Raw genomic sequence first — 19,575 nt, forward strand, 5'->3', positions numbered from 1 at the left:
AAGCTACATGGTGGATAAAGGTACACCATAGGGGAGGTGGATTAGTCCTCTGTTGTTCTCAATCCTGATCAAAGATTGTTTACTCTCAGGTACAGCCGGATATTGGGAGGTCGTTATTTGCAGATGATGTGGATTTATGGAAAAGTGGAAGAAATGTGCCATATAGAGTCAGGAAGGTACAGGAAGCAATTGATGAGATAGAGAAGTGGGCATTAATGTGGGGATTCAGGTTCTCTGTAGAGAGAACTCAGACAGTGTTCTTTACCAGGAGGAAGGTGGGAGATGAGGTATGCTTGAGGTTATATGGGAGAAACTTGGAGAGGGTGGGGGCCTTCGGGTTTCTTGGGGCGTACTTTGACACTAGACTGACCTGGGCAGAACACATTGAGAGAGTGGTGGGAAAGAGTAAGAAGGTACTAAATGTGATGCGCTGTCTGTTGGGGAAGGAGTGGGGGGCTGGGCGTTCCTCATTCAGGACCATGTATGTTGCATTGATCCAATCTGTAATAGACTATAGAAGTATAGTGTATGGTTCGGCAGACCGGACATCATTGGAAAGGCTAGATGTCATACAGGGACAAGGACTCAGAATATGTAGTGGTGCGTTTTGGACGTCCCCAGTGGCTGCACTACACCTGCATTGCTTGCTGTTTGGGGTTTTAGGCTGGGTTTCTGTACAGCACTTTGAGATATCAGCTGATGTAAGAAGGGCTATAGAAATACATTTGATTTGATTTGATTTGCACTACAGATGGAGATGGGGGAAATGCCATTGCAGATTAGGAGACAGCAGCTGGCAATTCATTATTGGGTCAGGGAGAAGGGGATACAGGAAATTTGTTTAAAGAGTGTATTGAGTAGAACGTCATTAGATATAGTCTGAAATATGTTGTTATGTTTTTTAAGAGCAACGGGGCTGGCAGGAGGGATTTAGTTTCTCCCTGTCGCTGGCCTACACTCCAGTACAGTAGGTGGCGGTAATGCACCATAACGTTGGATGCCAACCGCTGATAAACCTCCACCGAAGAAGAAGAAGAACAAGGGAAGTTATTGAAGGAACCGTGTTTTTGGAACGTACATTTGTGTGCCATTTTGCTCTCGCGATATTACCCGTACGTCCTACGTGATTACACGTCAGACGAGCTGTGTTGGAGAATCATGGCGGAGCGCAGGAGGCATAAGAAACGGATCCAGGTAAAAATAATTTTCACGTTAACTGGAAGAAGATAGTTTTTGCTTGGATGTATTACAGAGAGGTTATTTTCAAGATTGGAATATTTCCCGCAACAGACTAGTTTTCTAGTATGGTAATTTGCTAGCGATTCGATGCTGTTGATAATAGGCGAAAAGCTGTGCTAGCAGCTACCGTTAACGACTGAAATATTTAATTTTGCAGGAAGTCATTTTGCATAACATTTATATTTAACACGAATATTTCAAATAGCAATACCTAGCTATTTCAGAACATTAGCTAGCTAGTTAGTGAACTTTACCGGTTAAGAAAACATTTTGGTGAAGAGGAGGAAGATATTAGGTAACGTTACAGTAACGTTAGGTATTTACAATTTGCTAGTTAGCCAGGCTATCTCAGAAACCAGGCAGAGAAAGCTAGTGCAAACCCGTAGCCAACTAGCTTTGCTACCAGCTACTAACAAAACTCGCCAGCTAACGTTACCATCACAATGATAGTAAAGCAACTTGCGGTTGCATGGCGGGCAAACAGATGTTAAGCCAAGACGTGTTTTGGAATATATAAATAGCTAGCTAATGTTACTGTTTTGGCAAGCCAAATGCCACTGATGCGCCAGCACATCCTCATTAATTGATGTTTGATGGCCATACGAGAATAGTCTCATTAAAACTACGATGACGTAGTTTAACTAGAGGTAGCTAGATTGCGGCGTGATTTCTTTCGAGGTGCATTGGTCATTGTACAAATTGCAATAGTTTTGCAAGTAATGCTGGACCAGTTTTCTTTGGGGTAAGTCCCTGTCAATTGTTTGAGACGAACTCAGGGGTATGATCTGTGGAACGTTCCAATAGGAATCTGTTCCCAAAACTTCGTAAATAACAAGTTTGCCAACAAACAACGCATCCAAAGTTGTATAGCGGCAGAATCAGATACCGGGTAGGGAGTGGGCTACATAATTAAGTTTTCACTCAACACGTTTATTCCGAAAAATGTCTCTGGTAGCCTGTGGACAAACATTAAGAATAAGCTACGTGGTGAGTTGATGCCTATTCGGCAGCTAGTTAGCTAGGTGAATTGATCATGCAACTTTGTATGCGTTGTTTGTTGACAACCTTGTACTTTACCAAGTTTTTGGGACCGATTCCTTTTGGAACATTCCACAAATTATACCCACCCTCAAACTCATGCCAATGTAACAATATAGCTTCCATCCCTCTCCTTGCCCCAACCTGGGCTTGAACCAGGGACCCTCTGCACACATCAACAACTGTTACCCATCGTGCCACAAAAGCCGCGTCCCTTGCAGAGCAAGGGGAACAACTACTTCAGGTCTCAGAGCGAGTGACGTCACCCGATTGAAACGCTATTAGGGCGCACCACCGCTAACTAACTAGCCATTTTCACATCGGTTACACTCACCCCTCATTTGACCTCCTCCTTTTCCGCAGCAACCAGTGATCCGGGTCAACAGCATCAATGTAACAGTTTGCTTCCGTCCCTCTCCTCGCCCCTACCTGGGCTTGAACTAGGGACTCTGCACACATCAACAACTGACACCCACGAAGCATAGTTATCCATCGCGCCACAAAAGCCACGTCCCTTGCAGAGCAAGGGGAACAACTACTTCAGGTCTCAGAGCGAGTGACGTCACCGATTGAAACGCTATTAGGGCGCACCACCGCTAACTAACTAGCCATTTCACATCAGTTACACCAACACACTAAATTCAACTCGACAACCTGATGACAATAACATACCTTACTGTAGTGTAATGGAAGTTAATCGAATCGATTACACACAATTCAGGCCTTCTGGTCATTGTCAAATTATGCAACAGGTTCACATCACCTTGACATGCATCAACAACAGCAGATAGGCAACACCTTGGCTGTCAGTGGTCAAATTGCTTAATATTCCATATGTCCTTCTCCTGGCTGCAGGAACAGGGTATGTTATTATGCAATAGTTGAAATTACATCTATTCCTTTATATCCAGTTTGCGCTCTCTCTTTTTTCTCTAGCTCTGTCTCATGATATGGTAACGGAAAAGCACATGTTTTGAATAACTGATTACTATGGAAAAGCACAGTTTTGAATAACTGAGTACTATGTTGCTTTATTACCATGATGAGTGAAGTGAACTTTCGCTGAGCATAAACATTGAGCAAAACACTACCCAGGTTTGATAGCTGGCAGTGGCTATGCTATCCTCATCAACTATTAGACTAACCAGATTTGGACTTTAATTTTATTTGGCCACGACGTGGGCAGCTGAGAGTGGGGACAACTGGGCCTGAAAGAGTAGGGACTATCAAGACAACGTTGTGAAACGAGGAGATAAGCTACTACCTGATATTTCCAATAAGAACACAGGTTTTAGTTTGCCGATTGCGAAATGCTTTTGCTAAGGCGGGCCCTACTGAACTTAGAACTGTCTTTCATAGGGGAAGCGAGGGTGGCCTAAGTCCCCCTCATATTCATAGGATAGGCTCAGGTAAAGACGGAGTTTTTTTTCATTTAGTGGGGCCTCGTGTGTCTGTATTTTGTGACTGATGATGCCCATACCTGTACCAAAACCCTGTTTAAAAGCCCTCCTTGCTTCATCATGTGCTGTATAGCTGCGAAGCCAGCCAGCTGGGCCAGAAGCAGCAGCAGGCAGGACTGAATCTCATTGTGCTGATGCTCTCTCATTCCCCTCCATGTTAGCAGGCAGTACTGGCTTCAGTGTCGGGCCATGTTCAGTCAGTAGGCACGAAGCAGGAGATTATGAAACTGAGCAAAATGGAGGGGGGTGCGAGGGAATTGGCCAATGATAGAGTTTGTGTTTGTTGTCTGTAATGTCCAAACAAGAACTACAATCCCATATATCACCATAATAAGACTATTTCTGGAAATCCCAGTGAAATAGCCTAATGTTACATCATTCCATTTTGTTGATTTTATAAATGCTTCTTTAGAAATCCTATGAAATGCTTAAATTCATGAATGTCATTCAACACCACGTGGTCATATGCTGGATGTCAGCCTTCCCTCCCCCAATTCTAACCTTAACCATTAGTAGGGAAAATGATAAACTGAACCTAGATAAGAGTCTAGGGGCAACTTCACCCTAATCCTGTCCTCTGTAGCTCAGTTGGTAGAGCATGGTGGTGCTCCTCCTGTAGCTCAGTTGGTAGAGCATGGTGGTGCTCCTCCTGTAGCTCAGTTGGTAGAGCATGGTGGTGCTCCTCCTGTAGCTCAGTTGGTAGAGCATGGTGGCTCCTGTAGCTCAGTTGGTAGAGCATGGTGGTGCTCCTGTAGCTCAGTTGGTAGAGCATGGTGGTGCTCTCCTGTAGCTCAGTTGGTAGAGCATGGTGGTGGTGCTCCTCCTGTAGCTCAGTTGGTAGAGCATGGTGGTGCTCCTGTAGCTCAGTTGGTAGAGCATGGTGGTGCTCCTGTAGCTCAGTTGGTAGAGCATGGTGGTGCTCCTGTAGCTCAGTTGGTAGAGCATGGTGGTGCTCCTCCTGTAGCTCAGTTGGTAGAGCATGGTGCTCCTGTAGCTCAGTTGGTAGAGCATGGTGGTGCTCCTCCTGTAGCTCAGTTGGTAGAGCATGGTGCTCCTGTAGCTCAGTTGGTAGAGCATGGTGCTCCTGTAGCTCAGTTGGTAGAGCATGGTGCTCCTGTAGCTCAGTTGGTAGAGCATGGTGCTCCTGTAGCTCAGTTGGTAGAGCATGGTGCTCCTGTAGCTCAGTTGGTAGAGCATGGTGCTCCTGTAGCTCAGTTGGTAGAGCATGGTGCTCCTGTAGCTCAGTTGGTAGAGCATGGTGCTCCTGTAGCTCAGTTGGTAGAGCATGGTGCTCCTGTAGCTCAGTTGGTAGAGCATGGTGCTCCTGTAGCTCAGTTGGTAGAGCATGGTGCTCCTGTAGCTCAGTTGGTAGAGCATGGTGCTCCTGTAGCTCAGTTGGTAGAGCATGGTGCTCCTGTAGCTCAGTTGGTAGAGCATGGTGCTCCTGTAGCTCAGTTGGTAGAGCATGGTGCTCCTGTAGCTCAGTTGGTAGAGCATGGTGCTCCTGTAGCTCAGTTGGTAGAGCATGGTGCTCCTGTAGCTCAGTTGGTAGAGCATGGTGCTCCTGTAGCTCAGTTGGTAGAGCATGGTGCTCCTGTAGCTCAGTTGGTAGAGCATGGTGCTCCTGTAGCTCAGTTGGTAGAGCATGGTGCTCCTGTAGCTCAGTTGGTAGAGCATGGTGCTCCTGTAGCTCAGTTGGTAGAGCATGGTGCTCCTGTAGCTCAGTTGGTAGAGCATGGTGCTCCTGTAGCTCAGTTGGTAGAGCATGGTGCTCCTGTAGCTCAGTTGGTAGAGCATGGTGCTCCTGTAGCTCAGTTGGTAGAGCATGGTGCTCCTGTAGCTCAGTTGGTAGAGCATGGTGCTCCTGTAGCTCAGTTGGTAGAGCATGGTGGTGCTCCTGTAGCTCAGTTGGTAGAGCATGGTGGTGCTCCTGTAGCTCAGTTGGTAGAGCATGGTGGTGCTCCTGTAGCTCAGTTGGTAGAGCATGGTGGTGCTCCTGTAGCTCAGTTGGTAGAGCATGGTGGTGCTCCTGTAGCTCAGTTGGTAGAGCATGGTGGTGCTCCTCCTGTAGCTCAGTTGGTAGAGCATGGTGGTGCTCCTGTAGCTCAGTTGGTAGAGCATGGTGGTGCTCCTCCTGTAGCTCAGTTGGTAGAGCATGGTGGTTGTAACGCCCGGGTACTTGGTTCGATTCCTGGGACCACACATATGTAAAATATATGCGCGCATGATTCTAAGTCTCTTTGGATAAAAGCATCTGCTAAATGACATATGTATATGTGTATGTATGTATATATGTGTGTGTGTTGTGAATATGACTGGCTGATTGACTTGACTTCACCGCGGGAGGTCCTAAAGCCCACCCCTGCCCTGGGCTGACAGTCTGATCTGCTCCTTAACTGGTCTGCGTTCTTGTCTCTGTAGCAATGCTGTAGGCCCTACACTGTTAGCCTATATCTATGGCAGTGTTTCCCAAACATGGTCCTCTGGTGGATTTTGCCTTAACACAGCAATGATCAAAGCTTCATGATTATTATAATCAGCTGTGTAGTGCTAGGGCAAAGGGAAAAATGGGTGCACCCCTTGGGGTCACCGTGGACTGAGTTTGGGAAACCCTGGTCTATGGTCTGTAACTGTTAGTGTGGGGGGGGGCAGGAGCAGCAAACGTGTCGCAGCAAAAGAGTAAGTGTTGATGGTATTCAACTCAACATGGCATAGTAGCACACAGACTTGTGATTTCCCTTTTTCCTCACTGTGTAGGAGGTGAGTGAGCCCACCAAGGAGGAGAAGGCGGTGGCCAAGTACCTCCGCTTCAACTGCCCCACCAAGTCCACCAACATGATGGGCCACCGGGTGGACTACTTCATCGGTCAGTGCTCCGTTCATACGCTCTCCTTTGTTCACTCATTTAGGACAGTGATTCTCAAACCAGTCAGCAGCAGTTGGTGCCGGTCCCCACAGCATTTGATATTTCAGTACTAGCACATAAAGTGCTTAAATTAGTCAACTATCATCAAGCCTGTGACTAGGCCTCGTTGAATCAGGTGTGGTACTGTTGGAATATCCCTACTTCAAATAGGCTATCATTGTGGGGAATGGTTTGAGGGACACTTTTAGGGGATTAAAGAAGTGTTTTATTTTTGACCACTTGACTAGGAAAACCCAAATGTTACACTTTAAAGCTGCAATATATCATTTTTGGGCTGACCCAATTCACATAGAAATATGTGTTACAGATCTGGCATTCTCATTGAAAGCAAGTCTAAGAAGCTGTAGATCTGTTCTATGTGCGCTATTTCTATGCTTCCTGTTCTTAAGTTTAGTGTCTCTTTTACTTTAGTTTTTGTACACCAGCTTCAAACAGCTGAAAATACAATGTTTTTGGTTATGCAAAATGTTTCACAGCTGTTTAGATGGTACAATAATTTTCTACACAATACTTGCTTGTTTTGTCACATAAACTTGGGCGAACTATTAGAATTTAAGCAAGCAGGGAAATGGCAGAGCGATTTCTGCATAGTGCATCTTTAACTAAGGCCCGAAGTTTTTCCTGGTCAGGAACAGTCAGGACATATCTGGGCCTTAGCAGTAGGCCTAATGACGACGGTGTCTTGATGTGAGAGACGACAATTGGCATTTATTTGTTATTTCTTCCGGTCCTGCTGAGTTGAGGGTTGGAATAGTTAACTTTTGACCCAGAATCTCTCACTATATCTCATAGTAGTACTGTTGACCTGCCAATGTTTACATTTGCCCAATGACTTTAGCCCCATAGCAGACCTATTCTGTCAACAGTGTCAGTAAATGCTGTTTGCACAGTCGTTGGTTAAATATCTCTGGCGTGTGCTGTGTCTGTTGGAGAGGAGCTTTTGTACACATCCCCAGGGGCCAGGATTTCAGAATGTTTTCATAGCATGATGGTCATTGAGTTTCAACGTACAGCATCTCTCTACTACCTTTTGATGTCATTTTTGAACATGGTTGTCTGTTTCCCTTTGTCAGCCTCCAAGGCGGTGGACTGTCTGCTGGACTCCAAGTGGGCCAAGGCCAAGAAGGGAGAGGAGGCCGTTTTCACCACCAGAGACTCTGTGGTGGACTACTGCAACAAGTTAGTCTAATGTGGGAGTGCTGGTAGTTGTTTAACTACCACCCTACACTAGAACTGAAGTTGCTTTCACACTACACATTGTTCACTACAACTTCCATGTTTGTATGTTGTCCCTATGTCCTTAGGAAGTTCGGGGCAAAATGTGTGTAATGTGAAAGGTTCTACAAGGACTATACAGGCTCCCGATGGTTTCAGGGGCTCCCAAACAAAATCTGAAACAATATGATGAAGTACTGAACAATATTTGACCATGGTTCATCTTGTGTTCTGGTGTTTCTGCTCTCCTCCTTCAGGCTGCTGAAGAAGCAATTCTTCCACCGCGCTCTGAAAGTCATGAAGAAGAAGCCAGAGAAGGACATCAAGAAAGACAAGGAGAAAGAAAAAGATAAGAAGAAGGATTCCAAGGATGCCGAGGCTTCAGATGTAAAGAAGGAGAAAGAGAAGAAGAAGGATTCCAAGGATGCCGAGGCTTCAGATGTAAAGAAGGAGAAGAGTGTATGTAAATTGAATGAAGTGAATATATAGGCTATGAACATGTTGTATAGTTCGTAACAGGTTAGACCACTGAAGCGGTTTGGTCATAAAATCAAATACGATTGATCTAGATTCTTTTTATAAAGGCCATATGACCATGCTGTTTTTTTGTGTGCTCAGGATGATAGCCCCGGAACGCCAAAGAAGAAAAAAGACGTGAAGAAGAAATTCAAACTGGAGCCTCATGAGGATCAGCTCTTCTTGGATGGCAATGAGGTGAGTTGGAACACAGGGAATCCTGGGAAAAAGGGCTCCGCCTCGCCAAAGATTAGGATGGGTAAAAATATGAAAGCAGGACTTTCTGGAAAAGTGAGCATGTTTCAGTCGGTGTGTAGCCAGAGGTCATTGTTGTAATATTCACTTTAAAAGACGGGGAACATTCTGATCTTTGTGGCATGAATTCAGCACATTGGTGTTTGTTTTTCCCTGTGACATTTGAGAGAATTCCAGAGCAAAAGAGCTTACCCTTGTTTCAGGGTGCACTTAATGAGACACGTTCTCCATGACCAGAGACATTCTTTGTGGCGTCAGTTTGCCATGCAAGCATGACATGATGGTGATATGATGGCAAGAGGTTCAATGTGACTTGCACGGAGTTCACCATGTGATATGTGAAAAATGGTGAATCGCTGTGGTTGATAAATAAAAACTATTTCTAAGGTGAAATTTAAAATTATCATATTTACTCCACTTTCCAGGTATTTGTTTGGATCTACGACCCAGTCCATTTTAAAACCTTTGCCATGGGACTGATTCTGGGTGAGTGGAATTGTAGTATTAATTACCTAGAATATTACATTTTGATAACTGATTAAACTGTCTTTCACAAATAACTGATCATTGCAACTGAATTGGTAGGGATGGTCATGAGTAGTCGGAATGGAGGTCAAAACTCGATCTCTAACCAGAGGTTGAAACATTGTCTTAAAGACAACGTTCATCTGCTTTGGTTCTCGTGTTCCATTTGTACATGTGCATTTGCGAGGCACAATAAAAAAGAAACCAATCCAAGCATCACTCAGTCCCTAAATTCCCTCCGTGTCTCACTAACGCAATTGCGTTCTGATCACTCCCTCTACACATGCGGGCTAAATGAGCACACAGGCTTCTGTTAGGCCTACAGAAATAAATGCCTATCAAAACATATCTACCTGATGGGATACACAAGCTACATTCCTTGCCAAATGACAACAGTTTTATCGCATTCAAAATGGACTGGTTGATTGAAGTAGGGAAATAGGTGGTTCCAACGAGGAGCGCAGCAGTTTTGGAATAATTGCGTCACGTCATTTTTCCGCTTAGGCTACTTTGCGAACTGCTTGTGCCATTTAGAATAGGTTAGCCTAGGCTATAACACTTTTAAACATAGACGGTGGGAAAGAAATGTGAAAACGTGAGTTTGATAAAGACGGCGTGTATTTTCAATCATTAAGCCTAGGTCTACTCACCAAACAGATGTTGTGGCTGCAATTCATCACCATCACCAAATGGATTAACAATGTGAAATCCATTTTTTTAAATACCAAAGAATGGCAGAATAAACTACATCGAACGTCTCTATCGAAAAGACAGATTCTGTTTTGTAACCCAGAAAAAATTTCACCTCGACAAATTGAGCCCAGTTTCAAGCGAGCACTCTGAGAATAACTGTTCCAGACGCGCATCAATTAGCACTGGCAACTTTCAATTTGGAAAAAAGTTTCTATTTTATTCTGTTATGTTACATCATGATTTTTACTATGAAATAGGAGCCTATTGACTGTGATAAGGGCTCGGGAAATTAACAAAACAAGGCTAGGCCATTGTACAGCCATAGGCTTTTACAAGCAAGCGCCACTGTTGATGTTAGTGTCTTGTTTGGAGATAATTCTTTGTGGCGATTTTTATTTATATATTTATATTTAGTTGATTTTTACGGTTTCAATAAATTAATCTTAAAATGGCACTTGTTTTTTTTTTGACGTGTGCGTATATATGGGGCAATTAGGATTTGTTATCTGTAGTGGTTATGATTAATCAGGCATTGTTGAGCTCTGTTAGCATACAGATAAATGCTGAACAGATACATTCCAGTACAGGCCTTGTGTTCTAAAAATGCAATTACTCGAACAGTCAACATTTCAAATGCTCATCCCTATGAATTGGTAAAGGGAATAACGATGCTTATTTTCCACTGTACTAAGGCCTGTGTCTCTGTTTCCAGTAATTGCAGTGATTGCGGCCACTCTCTTCCCGCTGTGGCCGGCTGAGATGCGTGTGGGTGTGTACTACCTGAGCGTGGCAGCAGGCTGTTTCGTGGCCAGTATACTGCTGTTGGCTGTTGGTAAGAAAGAAAACACCCAACCTCTAGACACTTGTGTACAACTAAAAATAGTGTAACTCAATATGCTAGCACCAACTTGTCCTCCTAATGCTCTAGGTAGAATTGCCTTCTCTCGTCCTCCTTTCGGCAACTCGGAGTGCGACTCCATTTTGCTCCTCCCCGCCTACAAACAAAGACTCAAAAGGGATCTTCCGGTGGTCAGGTCTGTACAACGCTGTTCTGACCAATCAGAATCCATGCTCCAAGAGTGTTTTGGACTGGAATATGTTCCAGGTCGCGTCTGGGGATAACATCATTGAATAGGGCTACAAAAATGCAGAGATGATGTGATACCGACGGTATCGTTCAAAACTTACTGGAATCCAAAACCGTGGATTGATGGCAGCCTTGTTGGGAAACTGAAGGAGAGAAATGCTGCTTATAAACAGGGCAAAGTGACCTGGGACAACTGTATGGTTAAACAGCACAAATGCGACCCACGCGGATCGATAACATGGCAAGATAGAAGTATAGGGACAAAATGGAGGAGTAATTCAGTGGGTCGGATACGAGGCATATGTGGCAGGGGCTTCTAACGATCACGGATTACAAAAAGCAAGCCAATCACGTCGCAGACACCAACACCGGACGAGCTAAACCCCTTTTTCTCATGCTTGGAGCATAAGGGTGAGCCCCCGAGGACGACGAGGGCTACGTGCTGACGGTCTCCACGGAGGACCATTCACTACGTACCACTCACTTCTGTCATCATGAAGTGCTTCAAGAGGCAAGTCAAACACCACATCAACTCGACTTCCTGACAAACGTAGCCTACATTACCTCCTCCACACTGATCTTCAACACGGGGGCCTCACAATGGTGTGTCCTCTGTCCCCTCCTGTACTCCCTGTATACCCACGACTGCGTGGCCTCACACATTTACAACTCCTTCATCAAGTTCTCTGACAACATGACAGTAGTAGGCCTGATTACCAACAACGAGACAGCCTACAGAGAGGAGGTGGGCACTGGTGGTGTGGTGCCAGGTAAACAATCTCTTCCCTCAACGTCAGCATAACAAAGGAGCTGATTGTGGACTTCAGGAGGAACCAGGCTGGGCACGCCCCTTCCCTGTCAACAGGGCCGCCGTGGAGACAGTCAAAAACATCAAGTTCCTCGGGGTAAACATCTCCAAGGAGCTGAAATGGTCAACAGCAACGCCTCATTGGGTGCACACTGCCTGCCTTCCAGGACACCTATTAACACCAGGTGTCGCAGGAAGGACAAGAAGATCATCAGGAAACTCAGCCACCTGAGCTACGGCCTGTTCTCCACACAGCTGAACAGTCCCCTGCCCCCCCCCCCCACGTTCCCTGTGCGTGTGATCACCATATTGCTAATACCCCTATCCAACCCTTAAAGGGATACTGCCAGATTCTGACATTAAGCCCTTGTTCTATGAGTCAGAAGCTCATGGATACCATTTTTATGTCTCAGTGTGCATTATGCAAGAACTTAAGTGGTAGTTTCGTGAGCCAATTAAATGCCAGAATCTTGCAGTAACCATTTTAACAGGGAATTCCAATAAAGTTCAAATTCCGTTTTGTTCTTTTACTTTTTAAATAATGTATCTTGTGTTTACCTAGAGACGTGAGTCAAACTGGGTGACACGGCACCAAAGCTGACGTCACAGGGTTGCGTTCCTTCCCCTCAGCACCGTTGACGTTAGTTGCTGGCCTTTGCTTTGACATTACAATGCCATTTGACAATGTTTATCTCCCCTCAGCTCGCTGCATCCTGTTCATGATCATCTGGCTGGTGACGGGCGGACGCCACCACTTCTGGTTCCTGCCCAACCTCACGGCTGACGTGGGCTTCATCGACTCTTTCCGCCCGCTCTACACGCACGAGTACAAGGGCCCGCGGGACTCCAGCAAGAAGAGCCAGGGCAAGACCAGCGATGAGAAGGAGGGTGACGGTGAGGAGGAGGAGGAAGAGGAGGAGGAAGGTGAAGGAGGCGAGGGCTCAGTTCCACAGGGGACGGAAGAAGGCGAGGTGGCGAAGGGGACGGGGACGTCAGCGAGTACCGCTGAGCGCTCTGACACAGACAGCGACCGGCGTGAGGACGAGGGCTCGCAGCACAGCAATGGAAATGACTTTGAGATGATCACCCGCGAGGAGCTGGAGCAGCACACGGAAGAGGAGGAAGAGGAGGAAGAAGGAGAGGGGGATGAAGGAGAGCAGGAAGGAGATGGTGAGAGAAAGCCCTTGCCTGTTCAAACATAAACATTTTATCACTGCCACCTCCTTCTCCTCCAACCTCGTGCTCCTCCAAGGACAACCTCCCACCTCCTCCAGGTCAACCTCGCTGAGGAGACACCTTCATCTTGCCTGCTCCGATCTTCCACCAACTATACAGATGCCACGTCTGAGTATCGACACCGGTGTCAAATGTCTATAACGTTGGAAAAGAGAAGCCTTTATTGTGGTTCTAAAATCCCCAGCTTATTTAACTGAGAAATGCAAACTAACTTAACAGATGTTTGTCTGAGGAAGTTGTCACGTTAGTTCTCCCGACGTTTTCCCTATTTTTCGGTACTTACGTTATGACTGTTATCCCATATCATTCTAGTTAACTCATCCACTCTGTGTTGTTTACTATTGCTACAATGCTTCCCTTGTATGTCTCGTTTCTGCTGTGAGGCAAAGTCTCTTGACAATTTCCACAGATGAGGGAATTAAAGAGCTAAGGAATCGTTGTTTTTACTAGGGGAAGTACTGCCATCTTGTCTACCTACCCCTCAAATCCAGACTGTTGTCTTATGAACAACTTCCGATTTGTACAATCATGGTTAGGCTAAGCCCAGTGTTGTGTCCAGTAGCTGCAAAACATGGTAACAAAATTCAAATGGGAACCAAAATATACACATTTTCCCATTTCCCTACTGAACACGGCCTTGTCCTTTGGTCTATTGTCACCCAACTGGGCCAAGGTCATGTACTAGCAGTGGCATCTGGCCCTCTGTACACAGTTCAGCTCTTTGTTTTTTTATGAATGTGATCTCTCCTAGGCAGCCATCGGACGTTACGATTGACCAACCGTTGGCTACGCCACTATAACTAATGTGGATGGACCAAAATCCATAGTTTACCCCACCCCAAGAAAGACCTCACTTATTGGGGGTATTGCCGAAATATGTCTGGTGAGAGAACAAAAGAAGAAGAAAAAAAATGGCGTCGGCAGATGAACAGCATTAACAATAAACAGCCTTGTGGTTCTTTGCGGTACTTATTATTTTCAATGAGAAATGTTTGTTTGGGTGATCGGTTCTGTCCATACACACACACACACACACACACACATATAAAACCAGAGTTCATTAGAGTCATGTCCATTACAAGCAGTCGGACAACAAAAATAAAACAGGTCATTTGAGATACTGCTTTCTAGAAGAAATGTATTCTGAGGCCACGCACATGCAGACCGCAAAGATGGAATGGAAAACCTGTTTTTACAGTTTTGTATTCACCATTTAGAATCGGACATCAAAATTAAAGTGCCAAACACGTTAATTGTTGTTACAATGCATGCTGTTTTCATACTGGAAGACATGTCAAAGGTGTCAGCAAGGGATTTTGGTACATTTATTCATTTTTGTAACGATTGTGTCAAATTCCAAACCTTTTACACCTTAGAAACGCAGCGCAGTATAGGAGCTAAGACGTGTGTAGACATCAATCCCCTTCTCCCTTCAGTTCTATCTAAGCCATGCAAAGCAGGCAATATGTCCTTAAGCTTACTATACTCATTCTACGATCGCTTGTAATAGTATTGTCAGTTCAACTCGGATGCCTGTATTTTCATGATGGCTTTTGTTGTGTTGCCTTCATTGGTATTCTAGTCATGCTAACGGACAACAATGGAGACCCATGTGAATGCATGGGGACTCCGTTAGAAACCAATGTGGTCCAGGTCCAATTCTCTGTAGTGTTGCATTATGGGGGCTGTGGTCCAATACCGTCTGTTCGTAAGGTTGCATTCTTTTTGGCTGGAGTTGTTTTAGATGCTAGTGAGGACGATATTTAAAAATAATAATAATAATAAAGATGTCATTTATATAAGGAATTCTATATCAAATATATTTTGAATTGATCAATTATGAGCCCACTTTGTTCAACTTGAACAGAATCCTTTTTTTGGGTATCAAAACTTTTTATTTTCAGTGTAATGTTTATTTTGCTCAGTTATACTTTTTTTTTTACTATCATTTTGACCACCAATAGGCATATTGTCAAGAGTGTATTGTACTCTCATTATTGGGGACTCTCACCAGAAATGTAGAATATTTAATGTTTGGATATATGATCAGATGGACTACCTATTTTTGATCTAGTTGATATTGATCGATTTTTGTCATTTATTTTGTGTAGAGGAATGTATATAGAAAAACTAGCTATGTGGCTACTTACAGCAAGTCCCACAAACATGTTTGTTTCTTGCCATAAGAATAGTGAATGATTAACTTGTGGTTGAGAAACCCGTTGGCAGTGGATTGCATAATATTTTGTATTGCTGTTCCACACAAAATGTTCTGGGAAGAAAGTTCACCCCGCTGTGGAATGGTAGAGTGGAGCTTGTGAGAGCAAAGGGGGGGAAAAGTCACTTGGTTCGGATATCCCACACACTACACAGATGGACTCAATGTCTAGACTGAGGAGTATCTTCCAGACACTCATACCCTTTTCCCACAATCTTGTCGACCCGAACGGTAGTCCTGGCCGGTTCCTGGAGCTATGCTGGATGCGTAAACAGGCGGGCGCAGTGCAGCTCTGTGAACGGGTCAGAACGGGTCAGTAGTGTGAAAAGGGTACAAGCACTGTCTTGCTTTCCCGTTCTCAGAGCTTGTTGACCTCGGTAGATCTCCAGCTTGTTTCTTCATTGTCGTGTTTCCCTGAACTTTATTCAACTGCGCGTGGCTCTTGTACAATACAAGTGTACTACTTACAACTGCACACTGTAGTTGGTCTCTTTTAGTATTTTTTTTTTGTTCATTTTCAATTATTTTCTGTTTCCTGATGTCTTCTGGAGAGCCAGAGTGCGTTCGTAAATTCAATCTGGAGTGCCAGAGTGCCCTCTGGGCATTTGTAAATTGAGCATTGTCCGTTGGTAAATTCAGAGCGTTCAGATTGTCTGTTGGTAAAGTGTTTTGCTCTCGGAGCGTTCAGAGAGCACACTGGACACTCTGACCGAGGAGTCGGGTTGAGCCGAGTGTTCTGACCTCAACAGCAGTCAAGCACCCAAGCTAACGTTGGCTAGCTTGCTAGCTACTTCCAGATACAAACCCCACTGAGAATTTCTCGCCCTAGCAGAGCTGATTTAGGCTGTTTTCATGTTATTCAGAGCGTTGGTGACTAACTGTGCTGCTGGCAACATTTTTATTACACTTTTTGCCGATGTTTACTGACACTGGCCATATTCAACAGGTGTTGAATGTTCGTAAATTCGTCAGTTATTCTGCGCTCTGGCACACTCAGACGAGAGTGCTCTGAAATCGGAGTAGATAGCCAGAGTGAATTTACGAACGCGCCCCAAGTTGCCAGTAGCTGTATTATTATGAACTATTTCATGAAAATCTCATTGTTCTTGAGTCTTCTTCTTGCACAGTACCAGTCTGTTGTATATTGTAGTATTAATCTATACTGCTTTATTCCATTACATTTCTTTGAAGAAAAAAAAACGTCATCTTTTATCTGTTGAAAATGTTGTTAGTCACTTAGTTGTTCATATTCGGATCAATATCATTGAGGACTGTCTCTTGCAATATTTCAATATAATGTCATTAATTGAATGTCTGGAAGTATATCTGTATCTTATTGCAATAAAACTATAGAAAGCAGTTGTTTCCTGTCTTATTTGCATGAATTGTTGGTGCTTGAATGAGATGATTCATTTCAAATGACCTGTTTTTCCATCTACCCCAAGTTTAGTATGTCAATTACATAAATTAGGTCCTCTTCCAAAAAAAGATAATCTTACGTCGATAATCCAGGGGCTGGTTACTGACAGCAACACACAGGTGACTCTTGCCACATGGTTCTACCTAGCCTTTTATACACTGAGTGGATGGAACATGTTCTTTCCATGACATAGACCACGGGTCAAACTCTTTCCACTGAAGTTCCCAGAATCTGCGGGTTTTTCTCTCCTCCCTTGTACTAGGCCACTAGTTGGTAAGGAACGCCCCTCACCTGGTTGTCTAGGTCTTAATTTAAAGGATAAAACTAAAACCTGCAGACACTAGGCCTTCCATGGAATGAGTTTGATACCCCTGACAGACTAACCATGTCACTTGTTAAATCCACTTCAGTGTAGATGAGGAGATGGGTTAAAGAAGGATTTTTAAGCCTTGAGACAATTGAGACCTGGATTGTGTACAGTCGTGGCCAAAAATGGAGAATAACACAAATATTAATTTCCACAAAGTTTGCTGCTTCAGTGTCTAGATATTTTTGTCAGATGTTACTATGGAATACTGAAGTATAATTACAAGCATTTCATAAGTGTCAAAGGCTTTTATTGACAATTACATGAAGTTGATGCAAAGAGTCAATATTTGCAGTGTGACCCTTCTTTTTCAAGACCTCTGCAATCTTCCCTGGCATGCTGTCAATTAACTTCTGGGCCACATCTTGACTGATGGCAGCCCATTCTTGCATAATCAATGCTTGGAGTTTGTCAGAATTTGTGGGTTTTTGTTTGTCCACCCGCCTCTTGAGGATTGACCACAAGTTCTCAATGTGTTTAAGGTCTGGGGAGTTTCCTGGCCATGGACCCAAAATATCGATGTTTTGTTCCCCGAGCCACTTAGTTATCACTAAGTGGCTTTTCCAGCATAGGTGCTCCATTATGCTGGAAAAGGCATTGTTCGTCACCAAACTGTTCCTGGATGGTTGGGAGAAGTTGCTCTCGGAGGATGTGTTGGTACCATTCTTTATTCATGGCTGTGTTCTTAGGCAAAATTGTGAGCCCACTCCCTTGGCTGAGAAGCAACCCCACACATGAATGGTCTCAGAATAATAACAAAACCAATTGATATTGCCAATTGTTTTGCAGATTTTTTTACAAAGAAAACTAATTTATTGAGCAACAATGTAAACATACATTCTTCCAAACAAGCTGTTGTCCAATGGATTGATGATTATATTATGAGCAACAAGACCTGCTCTTTTAGTCTGCAAACGGTGTCAGTGGAGGAGGTGTTAAACCTATTGAAGTCATTACCCAATGGTAAATTGGGGTTATTGTCTTATGGACAATTTTTTGCTTCGCTGTGCTGCTCCCCAGATTGTAGTTCCACTGAGATACATATTTAATGGGTCACTGGAAAAGGGGATGTTTGCAAATGTATGGAAGCATACGAAACTGTGTCTTATTCCGAAAGACAGCAAAGAACCCATTACTCCTGCCAATAGTCGACCAATTAGTCTACTCCCTTCACTCAGTAAGATATTGGAGGGTATTGTGAGTAGACAAATATGGGAGTATATGGAAAATAATTATCTGATTACAGCTAATCAGCATGCTTATTGCAAAAAACATTCACTACCACTGCATTGGTTGACATGACTGACCAGTGGCTCAATGCTGTGGATAATGGCAAGTTTGTGGGTGTACTATTTTTAGATTTCAGTGCAGCATTTGATTGAGTGGATCATGAAATAATTTTGACAAAATTAATGCATTATGGTTTTAAGGAGGTAGCATTGAATTGGGTACAGTCATATCTAACTGACAGGAAACAGTCCACCTATATCAATGGTTCATTTTCTTCCCCTCATGTTTCAAACTGTGGAATACCGCAGGGCAGCTTCCTTGGGCCACTTCTTTATTAAATATATACCAACGACCTTCCTTATGCCTTAGCTGAAACTCAAGCTACTATATTTGCAGATAATACTACAATTTATGCAGCAAGACAATCGGTTCAACAGGTACAGCAACCTTTACAAGGCGATTTGGAGAATATTAGGGAGTGGGGTTGCCAGAACAAACTTGTTTTAAACACCAAGAAATCCAAAGTTATGTTGGTCTGTTCCACTAGGAAAAGGCCAAAACAGCATGGGATACAATTGAGTATGGGAGGACTACAAATTGAAGAAGTGGCAGAAACCAAACTACCGGGAGTGCAGCTAGACAACAGCTTAACATGGTCGTCTCAAATAACTAATGTATGTAAAAAAAAATATATATATTAAAACAGCATGCATAATCAGAAGGATAGCTAAATATTTACCAGGAGAAATTCTTAAGAAAATAACACAAGCTTTAATTGAGAGTCAGGTGAACTACTGTTCTGTGGTCTGGGGAAATGCATCATCAAGTGAAGTTAGGAGGCTGCAGATTGCACAGAACAAAGCAGCAATTCAGTTGGTAAGAGACAGACATTCAGTAAATACTAGGAATAGATTGTCCACCATCTATGCGTTATCCAGACAGAAAAGAGAAATAGGCAAAAGAACATTTCGATTTAGAGCAATAAAGAAATTGAATAAATTAACCTTTCAATATATACATTTAAACATTATTTTAAAACCATTTAAATATAATACGTACAAATGTTGTGGGACTATAGTATTTTTTAGATTGAGTATATATCGGGTCATTATGTTAGTATATTATGTATGTTTGTAACAGTGAAAATGTGTTCGTATTATAAATTGTATTTTAATGTTTAAGGACTCTTGGAAGATTAGTCCAAATGAGGACCTTGTCTTCTCCGGACAAGCTTTTTTTCCGGATGCCTCAAACAATCGGAAAGGGGATTCATCAGAGAAAATGACTTTACCCCAGTCCTCAGCAGTCCAATCCCTGTACCTTTTGCAGAATATCAGTCTGT

The 19,575-nt window shown here is 43.7% G+C and overlaps 1 protein-coding gene across 1 annotated transcript; it reads left to right on the forward strand.

Moving 5' to 3' along the window:
* The first annotated feature begins 1,068 nt into the window (after nucleotides 1-1,068).
* Nucleotides 1,069-16,575, forward strand: LOC106598366 (translocation protein SEC62). The gene is made up of 8 exons (XM_014189408.2): nucleotides 1,069-1,194; nucleotides 6,495-6,603; nucleotides 7,737-7,842; nucleotides 8,136-8,337; nucleotides 8,497-8,592; nucleotides 9,075-9,135; nucleotides 10,580-10,699; nucleotides 12,465-16,575. Exons 1-8 carry the CDS (start codon nucleotides 1,159-1,161, stop codon nucleotides 12,962-12,964), a joined length of 1,230 nt encoding a protein of 409 aa, XP_014044883.1. The 5' UTR covers nucleotides 1,069-1,158; the 3' UTR covers nucleotides 12,965-16,575.
* The last annotated feature ends 3,000 nt before the right edge of the window (nucleotides 16,576-19,575 follow it).

This window comes from Salmo salar, chromosome ssa03 (genome assembly GCF_905237065.1).
Source record: "Salmo salar chromosome ssa03, Ssal_v3.1, whole genome shotgun sequence".
NCBI lineage: Eukaryota > Metazoa > Chordata > Actinopteri > Salmoniformes > Salmonidae > Salmo > Salmo salar.

Bases quoted from the DNA above. Each gene is read 5' to 3' on its own strand.
- LOC106598366 (XM_014189408.2), top strand. From the start codon at position 1,159: ATGGCGGAGCGCAGGAGGCATAAGAAACGGATCCAG. The intron at 7,843-8,135 runs GTTAGTCTAATG...CTCCTCCTTCAG, and splicing joins GTGGTGGACTACTGCAACAA to GCTGCTGAAGAAGCAATTCT. The intron at 9,136-10,579 runs GTGAGTGGAATT...CTCTGTTTCCAG, and splicing joins TGCCATGGGACTGATTCTGG to TAATTGCAGTGATTGCGGCC.